The sequence below is a fragment of the Hypanus sabinus genome, chromosome 6 (assembly GCF_030144855.1).
Source record: "Hypanus sabinus isolate sHypSab1 chromosome 6, sHypSab1.hap1, whole genome shotgun sequence".
Lineage (NCBI taxonomy): Eukaryota > Metazoa > Chordata > Chondrichthyes > Myliobatiformes > Dasyatidae > Hypanus > Hypanus sabinus.
Window position 1 is genome coordinate 68,919,564 of NC_082711.1, and position 13,823 is coordinate 68,933,386.

Genomic DNA, 13,823 nt, shown 5'->3' on the forward strand with positions numbered 1-13,823 from the left:
CAATTTTAGTCATATTTCATTAAAACAGAAAACTTATCATGGTCTATTCAGGCCCCCAGTTTCTTGTTGTTTACTTGTGGCTCCATGAAGGACAATTTGGCCCACGATGAGAACCACTGCCCTAGCACATAGAAGATGAGGGAAGTTTACAAAATTATGAGTGGTATAGATACGGTAAATATAAGCATGCTTTTCCCACTTGAGGTTGGTTGAGACTGCAACTAAAGGGCATGGGTTAAGGTTGAAAGGTGAAATGTTTAAGGGGAACATGAGGGGGAACTGCTTCACTTAGATGGTGTTGAGAGTGTGGAATGAACTGCCAGTGCAAATGGTAGATGTGGGATCGATTTCAAAATTTAAGAGAAATTTGTATAGGTACATGCATGGGAGAGTTATGGAGGGCTATGGGCTGGCTGCAGGTGGATGGGACTAAGCAGATTAATGGTTTGGCACAAACTAGGTGGGCTAAAGGGCCTGCCTCTGTTCTATAGTGCTTTATGTCTATGAATCTATATTAAAACTGTTAGATATTGAGATAATCAAAATTTAGATCTAAAATCTGAATCTGAAGTACAGGAGTTACAGTGAAATTGTCCAATCAGTCCAAAGAATATAAACAATTTGTTCTAATCACAATTTTGGTAACCCATTCCTGTATCCCATGTTTCTCTTTATTCGTTTTTCAAAATAATTAGATATATTTTGTTTCTTCAGAGTGATTTGAAGTTGTAAGATTGCATTCAAAAACCTCTTGAAACAAATCGATCTCATCTGTTAAGAATGTGCTTTAAGTGAACATAAATAATTACTAATCTATAAGGCACTTCAGACGTTCAATTGCCTTGCTTTTGCAATCACTTCTAAAAATACTTTTTTTTACTTTGTGGAGACCTAGCTGTTCTCTATTTTGTTCAGTAAAGTGCAGACTAGCTCCACTAGGAATAAGCCCAGAATAGGCCGGTGTATTTTTAAATGCTGCATTGGATCATCTATATTTTGCAATGTCTGAGAAAAATGGGTCTGACTGAGGATTAGTTGCTTCAACTGGCTCAGCTAAGCGAAGAAGGTAAGTGCAATTCCTTAAAGAAAAAAATCTAATTCTGGAATCAGTGACCACATCAAGCATATTGAAGAAAGATATTGCACATCTAAAATAGAACTCTCACAATTGACCAATGAAGATAATTAATTGGGTAGTATGTCAGAGAGTAAGGGAACATTGTGGGAGGGTGCTGATGGTTGAAAATACTTTTTTAGGAGTTTGAAGCGATTTGGCATCTCAACAAATACACTCAAAAACTTCTTTAGATGTACTGTGGAGAGCATTTTGACAGGCTGCATCACTGTCTGGTATGGAGGGACTACTGCACAGGACCGAAAGAAGCTGCAGAAGGTTGTAAATCTAGACAGCTCCATCTTGGCCACTAACACAAAGTACCCAGGACATCTTTCAGAAAGGCAGTGTATTATTAAAGCCCTCCAGCACCGAGGGCATGCCCTTTTCTCACTGTTACCATCAGGTAGGAGGTACAGAAGCCTGAAGGCACACACTCAGTGATTCAGAAACAACTCTGCCATCTGATTCCTAAATGGACTTTGAAGCTTTGGACACTACCTCACTTTTTCTGTATTTCTGTTTTTGCACATTTTTTAAATAATCTATTCAATATACGTAATTGATTTACTTGTTTATTATTATGTTTTATTTTTTTTCCTCTCTCTGCTAGATTATGTATTGCATTGAACTTCAGCTGCTAAGTTAACAAATTTCACGTCACGTGCCGGTGATAATAAACCTGATTCTGGTTCTGAAATAACCAGGGGAGGCAATGGAAATGAAGAGGGGTGCTATAAGTGGCAGCAGTGGAGAAGATGAGCAGTGAGGAGAGCAGCCATCTGGGAAAAACAGGAGTGTGATTGTGGTAGACACAAATAAACTTTATCCATTTGGGGCATAAACTTGGGAGTTTTGAGGGGGAAAGATTTGCATTCAAGGTGCACTTCTAGCAGTACCAGAGATAAAGAGGAAGTGGCAACAAAATAGGCCAAAGGGACGGGAATGTGAGAATGATGGCAGGCCACAATATTGAAGTAGTGAAGGTGAGGTTAAAATGGGACCCCAGTGTAAGGCTGTAGAGAGCATACATCCATCAGACTGGTGGCATTATATTAGTCTGAGCAAAGCTTTCAACCCCATTTGTATTCTATCACTCAGATCCAAAATACATTTTCCACAATGTGGCCCTCTGTACACCATGCTGCTATCTCAGCTCATCAATAGCCACGATACTTACATGTGCCTTTGCTGCTAGACCAACCCATTCCAGTGCTCTCTTGACAGTTACATGTCCTTTTGTATTTGAGCTAATCCTAATCTCAGCTCCATCACATTTTGCATCAACTCTTCATGAACTTCACATCCTTGTGCTCATGGAGGAGGATTCTCTCTCTCTTAGGCAATTCTTTGTTCTAAAATCACTCCATGATCTTCACTTTTCTCTTTTTCTGTGAACTCATGTGGCCCTACGACTCTCTGAGGTCTATGTCCTTCTGCGTTGTGTCCTCATGCATATTCCTGATTATATTCGCTTATCTGTTAATGGCTCATCATTCAGCTGCTCTGGCTTTAAATTCTAGAATACCCTCCCTCAATCTCTCCAATTCTATAATTGTCTTTCCACCTACTGTATCTGAGGAGATTCTGAAAGTGCAACTCTTTGCGAAAGCTGTCCATTATTTCTAATATATTTTTGTGGCACAGGGTTTTATTTGATATTGCTTCTGTGAAATCTTATAAAAGAAAGATTCGTGTTTGTAATATTCTGTTACAGCATAGAAAGAGACCACTAGATCTCAGCTCTCAGAGTAACTCCATCAACCCTGTTCCCCCATTTGTTTTCCAGTAGTCTTTCATTAAAGGCAATCATCTCTGATTCTTGTACTGCCACTCATTTTCATTAGGGTTAAAATGCGGTCCCCAATTAATGTACCACCATGATTTGGGATGTGGGAGGAAAGCAATGTAACTGGGGGAAATCCACATAATAACGGAAAATGCAATCTTTAGAGTTCACAGGTCAGAACCAAACTGGTTCATTGGTGTTAATCAGGCAGTTGCGTTGCCTGCAGCAGAGCTGTGCTGCATTTTTCGCAATTTCCATCTCTTACACCATGGCTTTCTTTGTTATTTGGAAATTATTTTTTGATAGGACTTCATTAAGGGTGAATAAGTCAATGGAATGGCTGTCCTCTACCCTGCACCCTTTCCCCACCCCATAGCCTGTCTTTGAGGAAAATTTGAAAGCATTTCCTAAACCAGGGGTCAGCAACCTTTATCACTGAAAGAGCCACTTGGACCCGTTTCCCACAGAAAAGAAAACACTGGGAGCCGCAAAACCCGTTTGACATTTAAAATGAAATAACACTGCATACAACGTTTTGTTTTGCCTTTATGCTATGTATAAATAAACTATAATGTGTTGCATTTATGAAATTGATGAACTCCTGCAGAGAAAACGAAATTACATTTCTGCATGCAACAAAAACATTTTGAACTCCGAAAAAAAGACGTTGGGTTGAAGGTTACTTTTAAGTAAAATACTCAACGTCTATTTGAGTCCTTCTTGTATTTATGAAAAACGCCAAACTTAAATTTGCCGCCAGCAGCAAACCAAAAATAACGTCAGCCAGCTGTCAACCTGAAAAATAAAAGGACTATTTCACTGAACAATGAAAACATATGAATATACGTAAAATAATACGCAATTAAAATATTTATCATACTTCTTCAGGTTGACTCACACCTGACAATGCAGTCGTATTCAGTAGGGATGGATCGATGCTTAGGGGAGTGACCGGGAAGGATAATGTGTTTTTTTCCTCTCTGAACTCACAGAAGCGTTTCCCAAACGATGTTTGCATTGCGATGATTGCAGAATGTAAATACTCCGAATTTATCATGTCGTGACATTGTTTGAACTCTCTCAAATTGGGCAAGTGAGACAATGTGCCTTTCTGTAAATCTCTGGCAAGCAACGTCAACTTGCGCTCGAATGCAAAACATCCTCCAACATGTGCAGGGCTGTACGTCCTTTCCCCTGAAGAGCTGTGTTCAGCATGTTCAGGTGCGCTGTCATGTCTACCATGAAATGTAGCTTTTCCAGCCACTCTGGCTGTTCCAGCTCAGGAAAGTTGAGCCCTTTGCTGCCCAGGAAAGTTTTCACTTCTTCCAGACGCGCGACAAAGCGTTTCAGCACCTCCCCTCTGGACAGCCAGCGATAAAAACACGTTGTAGTGGTTGCTACACGCAGTCAGTAAACTGCAGTCAAAGATAGCTTTATTCGAACTAAACAGCCTTGCTTTTAAGCCTCCCTCAACCCGCCCCCCATGGGCGCGGATGCTGCAAAAGACACGTACTCACAAACCCCCGTAGGCTATCTCCCTTAGCCTGAACGCTGGCTAATTGTGAGCCGGTTCGGATGTGTCAGGAAATGCGTCGCCACAACGTCTTATTTAGATTGTACAAGATCACCATAATCTTCAAATTTAGATTTACATTTCAAAAACTAACAAACTAACATAAAATACATATTAATTAAATACTGACCATGTAGCGGTGTGCTACACGCAGCGCTAAAATTACGACACGGAGTCGGTAACTGCAGTCGAAGGAAAAAAACTTTATTCGAAATCTTCAGCCTCACTTTTAAGCCTCCCTCAACCTGCCCCCCCCCCCCCCCCATGGCGCAGAGGCTCCAAAGCTCTGTGCTCGCAAACCCCCGTAGGCTATCTTATTGTGAGTCGGTTCGGATGTGCCAGGAAAAGGGTCGCCACAACCAATTATTTCCCAAAGCAACAGGGAGCCGCAGCACAGACGTAAAAGAGCCACATGTGGCTCCGGAGCAGCGGGTTGCCGACCCCCGTCCTAAACCAATAACAGTTTTAAAATTAGTATGCAGGAGATAGTATTTTGCCTGTTGGGTGAGAGAAGAAAACTAGAAAAATGTTTTAAAATATTTTCAATGATTTGGCTGGCACAGATTGTAGTTGACAAATATTGTTGTTATTCAAAAATGCATGTGGACTAATTATATATACTTTGTATATAAATAGAGCATAGTATAAAATTTATTTATTGCATTAAGTTAATTGTGCAAGAGTTTTAGCTAGTTCTGTTGTACATTATTTAGTAATCAGAGTGCAAGTCATAACAAATACAACCTGCAATATTACTTAAGGCTTGCCAGCTGTACTTTGTTGATTTCAACACACTTGTGGAATAACTGCAACCTTGGAGGGGTTTGAAAACAAATAAATTCAGTTTGGAGGGGTGTGTAAATTACAGTTCTATTCTTAGTGATCGTCCCATGATCCGAGCTAGCCTTCAACAATACCTTAAGTATAGGAAGCTCTAATTATCTTAGTGGCAAGCATAATGATTTTGTGATCAATTTTTTTCATTATTGATTAACAGTAATTTTCAATTTAATGAGGTGAAGCTTCACACAACCTTGTTGATTTTAAGTCTTGCAATCAAGTAAGATGATAAATAGTGACTTTGGTCTATGAATGTGCTGCATGTAGATTATAGCTTGGAAAGTCAATGGGACTTGTGAAGCAAGCTGTGTAAGTAATTAGCACTATGGCTAAGAATCAGCACTGCTATAACATGCATAAAATGCTGGAGAAACTCAACAGGTCAGGTAGTATCGATGGAGAAGAATGGAGTCGACATTCGGGCCAAGGCCCTTGGTGCTGCCTGATGATCTGAGTTCCTCTGGCATTTACGTATGTTACTCTGCATTTTCAGCATCTGCAGAATTTTTTGTGTTTATAATCAGCACTACTGGTTTTTAATAAACTACTAGTGGAGGCTTCTTATAGCAAAACTTGTATCAAGGATCAAGAGACTTTAGACTTATCACTGCAGCACAGCACAGCTGAGTTTTTCCGCCAAAAAAAGAACTAAAATTATTTACAAGACAAGATAGCAATAATACAATGCTGGGACTCTGACAAGATAGTAATTAGTGATATCTTAGGTTAGCAGTAGCCCTGATTGGGAAGTTATCAGCTGAAGTCCCACCTCCAGAGATTTGAACATTAACATTTAGCCTGATGCAAGGCTGAAGGAAAATTACATTGTTAGAAGATTTTTTGGGTAAGATGTTAGTGGAAATGTTTCTCTTATCATTGTGGTAAGTAAAAGAAAAGAGTGAACAGGTAATTAAACATAAAGATAATCATTTCCTTGACAAAAATACACAAGAGAACCAATCTTGGTAGGGATTGGTGTCGAACAAAATTGTCTATTAATCTCAACACTTTCCTCCACCCCTCTTGCTGCAATACGGTATTCACTCAGCGGCTGAGCTCCAGGTCATCATTAACTAGCTCACTGAAACGTGCACATTGTACATTGCTCCATGCTGTACATGGCTCCAATCCTCCCACTCTCCATAACTAGGCCCTGAAAAAATGTGGACCATTTCCATATCTTTAGAGCCACTTGTTGGTGAAAGCAGACTATGTTAACTGGATTCATCTACGATGTCAGTGTACTTGGTAAGTGTCTGAATATCAAGGCCTTAGAAGTAATGTTCTACCAGGTAGCATTCATTCTTGCCCATGTGTAATCTTCCACCTGTCGTAGGCATCTCAGTGCACCTGATGAGGTACCATCAAATGCTGCCTCTGCAAAATCCTCCAAGTCACGTCTGTTGAACTGCTGCTCAGACTAATACTGCATCAGTACTCTTGAGTCATGTCCAAAGGGCTTGAAATGTTAATGTGTTTGACAAATGACTTCTAAAGTAATGTCTCGGTCCAACTTTTGTCATAGCAAGAGATTAGTAGGTAGACAGAGTAAAAGATTCAAGTATGTTATCAAAACTTCTTTGTGAAATTGTACCCAATTTTTGGAGTCCATATGTTATAATTGCCTTACAACACAGAAAGAGGACAGTCAGCTGATCATTTGTGCTGGCTCTCAAAGCAATCTCATTAATCCCATGCCCCCAATTATTTCCCTGTAGCCTGTTCTCTCTCACAGATCCATCAACATCCCTCCCCCAGCTCCTGATTCTCTTGCTGACCCCCAACACTGTGGGGAATTAGCAGTGGCCAATTAACCCCTCAGCATATCTTTGGGATGTGCAAAGAAACTGGTACACCTGAGGAATTGGCAATCTAATTAAAAAACAGAAGTGCACCAGTTCCCAAACCAAATAGCACCAATATGTGGTAGAGCCTCCAAATGTCAGGTTCATCTGCCATTTCAAAACCTAAAGAACTGAAATGAAAACTTGTCATCCATAACCCCACGAAAGAGAGGGGAAACTAAGTAATGCATCTGTGCACTTTGTAAACCTTTGTAAAAATAGTAAGTTAATAGTTTTGCATACATTCCATCAGCCTATTTCTGTTGTAGTGTGTTCTATTTTTAAATAAAGTTGTGTCTTATGGTATTTTGCTTAAATTGGTGCTTGTGGAGGGAATGCCAGATTTGCATTGGTATAGGGTAGCAATAAGCATCATAAAAACCCTACTGTTGATCCAAAAGTCTTCCTGAGCAATGCTACAGGATTCAAAAGGAAAGGATTAGCATTGACATATCTCTTGTTTATAATCGTGGGATGTTCTGTCAGCTGCAATGTACTGCAGAGAAGACTCACTGCTGAAACATTAGAGTCGTAGTAGATGATATGATAGACGGCTTCTATTAATATGTAATGGTTTTAAAAGGTTCTACACTGTAATGTTTGGTCATTGCATTTTCACATTTTCTAACTAATACAAACAGAAAGCAAGATCTGATTTCAAAACGATAGTAGTTTGATCAGTGTGTTTCTAGTAGAATGTATATGATGGGACTTAGTACAATACTTGGAATTTATGCCCTGTGTAATTAACTATATCTTGCAACTGATGTGCTTTTTATACTTTGACCATATGAGCATTTCTATATGAGCATTTACCATTTTAGGTTCTGTCGTGTACGTTTTGCAATCACTGTGAGGTGGCTGCAGGCTATGGCACAAATTTCTGTGATCAATGTGCAGTGTATATGCCATTTTAAAATTCAGGTATGCAATTACAACTTTTGTTTTTCAGTTATTGGATTTCTTCAGGATTGCACCATGGTTTTACCCATCCAACTCTGAATGGTGGTTATTTCTGAAGGAGAAAATGAAAGCTAATGAAGAAATATCTAAGGTAAATCACTGAAACTGTTGAATTGCCCATAAATGTTTTAAGTTATTCAGATCTCTGTACTAACATGTATCATTTAAATCTTTCATCGGGGGTAATCTACTTGAAATGTGACTCATTTACTTTCCATGGCAGAATTGTAGCTCATGACTTAGAGTGTCAGTTTTGAGTGACATATTAATTATTTGACTGACATATTACATTAGTTATCTGTTTTTGCTAACAGAAGGTGTTTTCACTGTTACCAAAAAAGTCAGCGCACGTCCCGAGCAGCCGCGATCCTCCCCGGGAACTGCATTCTACCCGGCATTGCTTAAACATATGCCTGTGAGCATCTGTGCTTTATGTCGATTTATTTTGTGCATCTGTTAGCAAGATGAGTTCTAAGGTATCGGAAAAGCGTAAAAGAGCGTGTAAGGGTGTTACACAGCGTAAAACTAGACATAATTAAGTGTTTCAGTCCTGGTGAATGGAGTAAGGATATAGTGAGTTTGGCTAAGGGTTTGTGGAAGTTGACGAAGATGATGTTGAAGAGGTTTTGGTATCCCATGACCAAGAGCTGACAGATGAAGAGCTGATGCAATTTCAAGAAGAAAGGATAACAATCGAAACTGAATGCAGTAGTGACAGCCCGAAAGTAAAGTCGTCCAGGGACTGAACGTGAAGAAATTGCGTGAGATTTTCGCTGTGATTGACAACGCTGCAAGGATTGAAGAAAAGTATGACTTTAATTTTGAAAGGGTACGTGGGTTTAGGGCATATTTGCAGGATGGTTTGAGTGCTTGCAAAGAACTGTATGATAGAAAAATGCGCGAGGCTAAGCAGTCAAGCATACTGTCGTTTTCGAGCCTTCCACATCAGCCACAGCAGATAACGAACCTCAATGTTCAACATTGAGTCAGGCAGACAGAAGAAGGTGACCTGCCTGCCCTGATGGAAAGAGATGACAATGAGATGACACCCCAGTGTCCTCTACCTCCCACCACTGCAACCTCTGACGACTCAGCCTAACACACCATCATCAGTCTGCTTGCTGTCTTCCTGATTCCAGTAAGTGAAACTACACTGTACATACATTATTTCTACTTTATGTCGGCTGTGTATTTTTATGTGTTATTTGGTATGATTTGGCAGCTTCATAGCTTAAAGGTTACTGGAGAGAGTGCTGCTGAGAGCGTTTGCTTGAGATTTTTGCTACGCTAGACAGTGCTGTAATGATTGCTGAAAAGTATTTCTACTTTATATGGGCTGTGCATTTATCATATGCTGCTTTCACTGTTATTTTAGGTTTATGTGTTATTTGGCATGATTTGGTAGGTTATTTTTTGGGTCTGCGAACACTCACAAATTTTTCCCATATAAATAAATGCTTATTGCTTCTTCGTTTTACGACATTCCGGCTTATAAACCGTTTCATAGGAACGCTCTACCTTCGGATAGCAGGGGAAACCTATTTATGTTTTTTTGGTTGAATCAATTGGTGGAATGTTCCGAAGTGCTGCGCTTCTGAGAAAAAAAGTGAATAAGAGAATCCTATCAGAAAAATTATGATATATTTAAAACGTACCCACTCTTGAAAGTATTGCTATGATTACTCAGGCCATTTTTAATTTCTGGGTTTGACTGACCCTTGGTTATTTTGTGCAAGGCAGAATATTGCCAGGTGTGATGTTGTCACTGAAATGTGGCTGAAGGATGGTTATAGTTGGGAGCTGAATGTCCAAGGTTACACGTTGTAATGGAGGGGTAGGAAGGTAGGCAGAGGGGATGGTGTGTCTATACTGGTAAAGAATGGCATCAAATCAGTAGAAAGATGTGACATAGGATTAGAAGATGTTGAATCCTTGTGGGTTGAGTTAAGAAACTGCGAGGGTAAAAGGACGTTGATGGCAGTTTTATGTAGGCCTCCCAACAGTTGCTGGGAGTCAGACCACTGGCTACAGCAGGAAATAGAAAAGGCGAGGAAAAAGGGCAATGTTATGCTAGTCATGGGAGATTTTAACATGCAGGTCGATTGGGAAAATCCAGTTGGTAATGGATCTCAAGAGAGTGAGTTTGTTGAGTACCTATGAGATGTCTTTTTAGAGCAGTTTGTCATTGAGCCTACTAGGGAATCAGCTATGCTGGATTGGGTGTTATGTAATGAACTGGAGGCGATTAGGGAGCTTAAGGTAAAAGAAACCCTTAGGAACCAGTGATCACAATGTGATTGAGTTCAACTTGAAATTTGATCGGGGAAGAAGTAAAGTCTGATGTAGCAGTATTTCAGTGGAGTAAGAGAAACTACAACAGTATAACAGAGGAGTTGACCAAAGTAAATTGGAAGGAGCTGTTGGCAGGGATGTCAGCAGAGCAGCAATGACGCGTGTTTCTGGGAAAAAATGAGGAAGGTGCAGGACGTGTGTATTCCATAAATGAAGAAATACTCAAATGGTAAAATAATACAGTCATGACTGACAAAGAAAGTCAAAGCTATTGTAAAAGCAAAAGAAAGGGCATACAACAAAGCAAAGAGGTCTATAAGATGATGAGAGGCATTGATCATGTGGATAATCAGAGGCTTTTTCCTGGGGTTGAAATGGCTGCCACAAGAGGGAACAGGTATAAGGTGCTTGAGAGTAGGTACAGAGGAGATGTCAAGGGTATGTCTTTTACAGAGGGAGTGGTGATTGCGTGGAATGGGCTGCCGGCAACGGTGGTGGAGGCGGATACGATAGGGTCTTAAAAGAGACTTTTGGATAGGTACATGGAGCTTAGAAGAATAGAGGGCTATGGGTAAGCCTAGTAATTTCTAAGTTAGGGACATGTACAGCACAACTTTGTGGGTTGAAAGGCCTGTATTATGCTGTAGGCTTTCTATGTTTCAAAACTTAGTGGGAAGATAGAGGATTGGGAAATTTTTAAAAACCTACAGAGAGCAACTAAAAAATCCATTAGAAGGGAAAAGATGCAATACGAAAGCAAGCTAACAAATAATATCAAAATGGATAGTAAAACTATTTTCAAGTATGTTCAAAATAAAAGAAAAATGCAAGTGGATATAGAACCACTAGAAAATGAGGTAGGAGAAATAATAACAGGGGACAAGGAGATGGCTGATGAATTAAATGAGTATTTTGCATCAGCCTTTACTGTGGAAGACACTAGCAGTATGCCTGATGTTGTGTGTGAAGGAAGAGAAGTGGGTGCAGTTACTGTTACAAGAGAGAAGGTGCTCAAAAAGCTGAAAGACCTAAAGGTATGTAAGTCACCTAGACAAGATGAACTGCACCTTAGGGTTCTGAAAGAGGTAGCATTAGAGATTGTGGTGCCATTAGAAATAATCTTTTAAACATCATTGGACTCTGGCATGGTGCCAGAGGACTGGAAAATTGCAAATGTCACTCCATTCTTTAAGAAAGGAGGAAGGTAACAGAAAGGAAATTATAGACCAGTTAGCCTGATCTTAGCAGCTAGGAACATGTTAGAGTCAATTGTTAAGGATGAGGTGATGGAGTACTTGGTTACACAGGACAAGATAGTACAAAGTCAACATGGTTTCCTTCAGAGAAAATTCTGCCTGACAAACCTGTTGGAATTTTTTGAGGAGATCACAGGTAGGATAAATAGAGGGGATACAGTGAATGCTGTATCTCTGGATTTTGACAAAGTGCCACACATGAGGCTGCTTACCAAGTTCAGAGCTCAAGTTGGCTGCCAGTAACTAGTAGTGTTCCACAGGGGTCGGTGTTGGGACCACTTCTTTTTATGCTGTATGTAAATGATTTAGATGATGGAAAGTTTGTTGCCAAGTTTGCAGATGGTTCAAAGATTGGTGGCGGGGCAGGTAGTATTGAGGAAACAGGTGGGATGCAGAGGGATTTAGACAGATTAGGAGAATGTGCAAGAAAGTGACAAATGAAATACAATGTTGGAAGATGAATGGTCATGCACTTTGGTAGTAGAAATGAATGTGCAGACTATTTTCTTAATGGGGAGAAAATCCAGGAATCTGAGATACAGAAGGACTTGGGAGTCCTTGTGCAGAACACCCTGAAGGTTAACTTGCAGGTTGAGTCGGTGATAAGGAAGGCAAATGCCATGTTAGTTTTCATTTCAAGAGGTCTAGAATACAAGAGCAAGGATGTGATGCTGAGGCTTTATAAGGCACTGGTGAGGCCTCACCTTGAGTATTGTGAACAGTTTTGGCCCCTCATTGTAGAAAAGATGTGCTGGTATTGGAGAGGTTCCAGAGGAGTTTTACAAGGACGATTCCAGGAATGAAAGGGTTATTATACGAGGAACGTTTGATGGCTCTGGGTCTGTACTCGCTGGAATTCAGAAGGACGAGCGGAGATCTTACTAAAACCTTTCGAATGTTGGAAGGCTTAGACAGATTAGATGTAGAAAGGATGTTTCCCATGGTGGGGGAATTTAGGGCAAAAGGGCACAGCCTCAGGATGGGGGGGGGCACTCTTTCAAAACAGAGATGTAGAGAAACTTCTTTAGCCAAAGGGTGGTGAATTTGTGGAATTTATTGCCACATGCAGCTGTGGAGGCCAGGTCGATGGGTGTATTTAAGGCAGAGATTGATAGGTTCTTGATTGGATATGGCATCAAAGGTTACGGGGAGAAGGCCAGGAACTGCGGTTGAGGAGGAGAAGAGAAAAGGATTGGCCATGATTGAGTGGCGAAGCAGATCCAATGGGCCAGATGGCCTAATTCTGCTCCTATGTCTTCTGGTCTTAATATCAAAGATGTTGCAAATTTTGCTTATTTGTTTATGATGATTTTGGCAAGAAGTTCTGACAATTATTTTGTGATTTTTTTTTGTTTATATATTCAGAATATGAAATACTAGATGTAAGACCATAAGACATAGGAGCAGAATTAAGCCATTCTATTTCACAGTTCTGTCATGGCTGATTTATTATACCTCTCAATCCCATACTCTTGACTTCTCCCTGGAACCTTTGACATCCTCACTAATCAGCAACCCAATGACTTGGTCTCCACAGCTCTATGTGGCGATGAATTCCACAGATTCACTGCCCCAATCTTTTTTTAATGTTTAGCCATTTCCACCCAAATAATTCAAGATTTTGCAGGAAGAAAGAGGTCATGCATGGAAAAAGAACAAATCTCTATTTTCTCAGTGTTAATCTGAAAGGATAGTAACAATATGGAAATCTCTGCTACACATTGACGCAAAATACACTATTTAAAGAATGTTACAATTTTTAATTCACAGTCACTAAATAAAATATAGATTTGTTTTTCAGTTTTAATGTAGCAACTCCTTCAATTAATATGTGAAAAGTATAAAAATGCCTGAAATAAGGCAAGCAGAAACTAGAGCCTTTCAATGCTGAGGCTGAGGAGATGAACTATTACACTTGAATCTAATGAAATACTCGTACAGTGATTAAAACGTATTTGTTCAGATTTTCTCTCTGACTAATCAGACTTTAGTTCCTATTTCTTTTTGCAGGTTGGCCATGAGAGACCACCACAAGCTGCCAAAACAGTGATGTGAATGAAACAATTGCTACAATCACAATAATAATGACCAGCTGGAGGTTTTTCATGCACATTGTTCTTGCTAGGTTTCTGCTGGTGGTTTTAACTCTGAC

The 13,823-nt window shown here is 40.0% G+C and overlaps 1 protein-coding gene across 5 annotated transcripts in view; it reads left to right on the forward strand.

Annotated features, from left to right (window-relative positions):
* hacl1 (2-hydroxyacyl-CoA lyase 1) overlaps window positions 1-13,823 on the forward strand; it is a 113,144-nt gene that overhangs the window by 47,461 nt on the left and 51,860 nt on the right. For all 5 annotated transcript variants that reach the window (XR_009512674.1, XM_059972366.1, XM_059972367.1 and 2 more), the window contains exon 12: window positions 8,113-8,214. Coding sequence is in view for 4 of the 5 variants with exons in the window: in XM_059972366.1 (XP_059828349.1) it covers window positions 8,113-8,214 (102 nt within the window). In the remaining variant the exon portion in view is untranslated. The remainder of the gene's footprint in view (window positions 1-8,112; window positions 8,215-13,823) is intronic.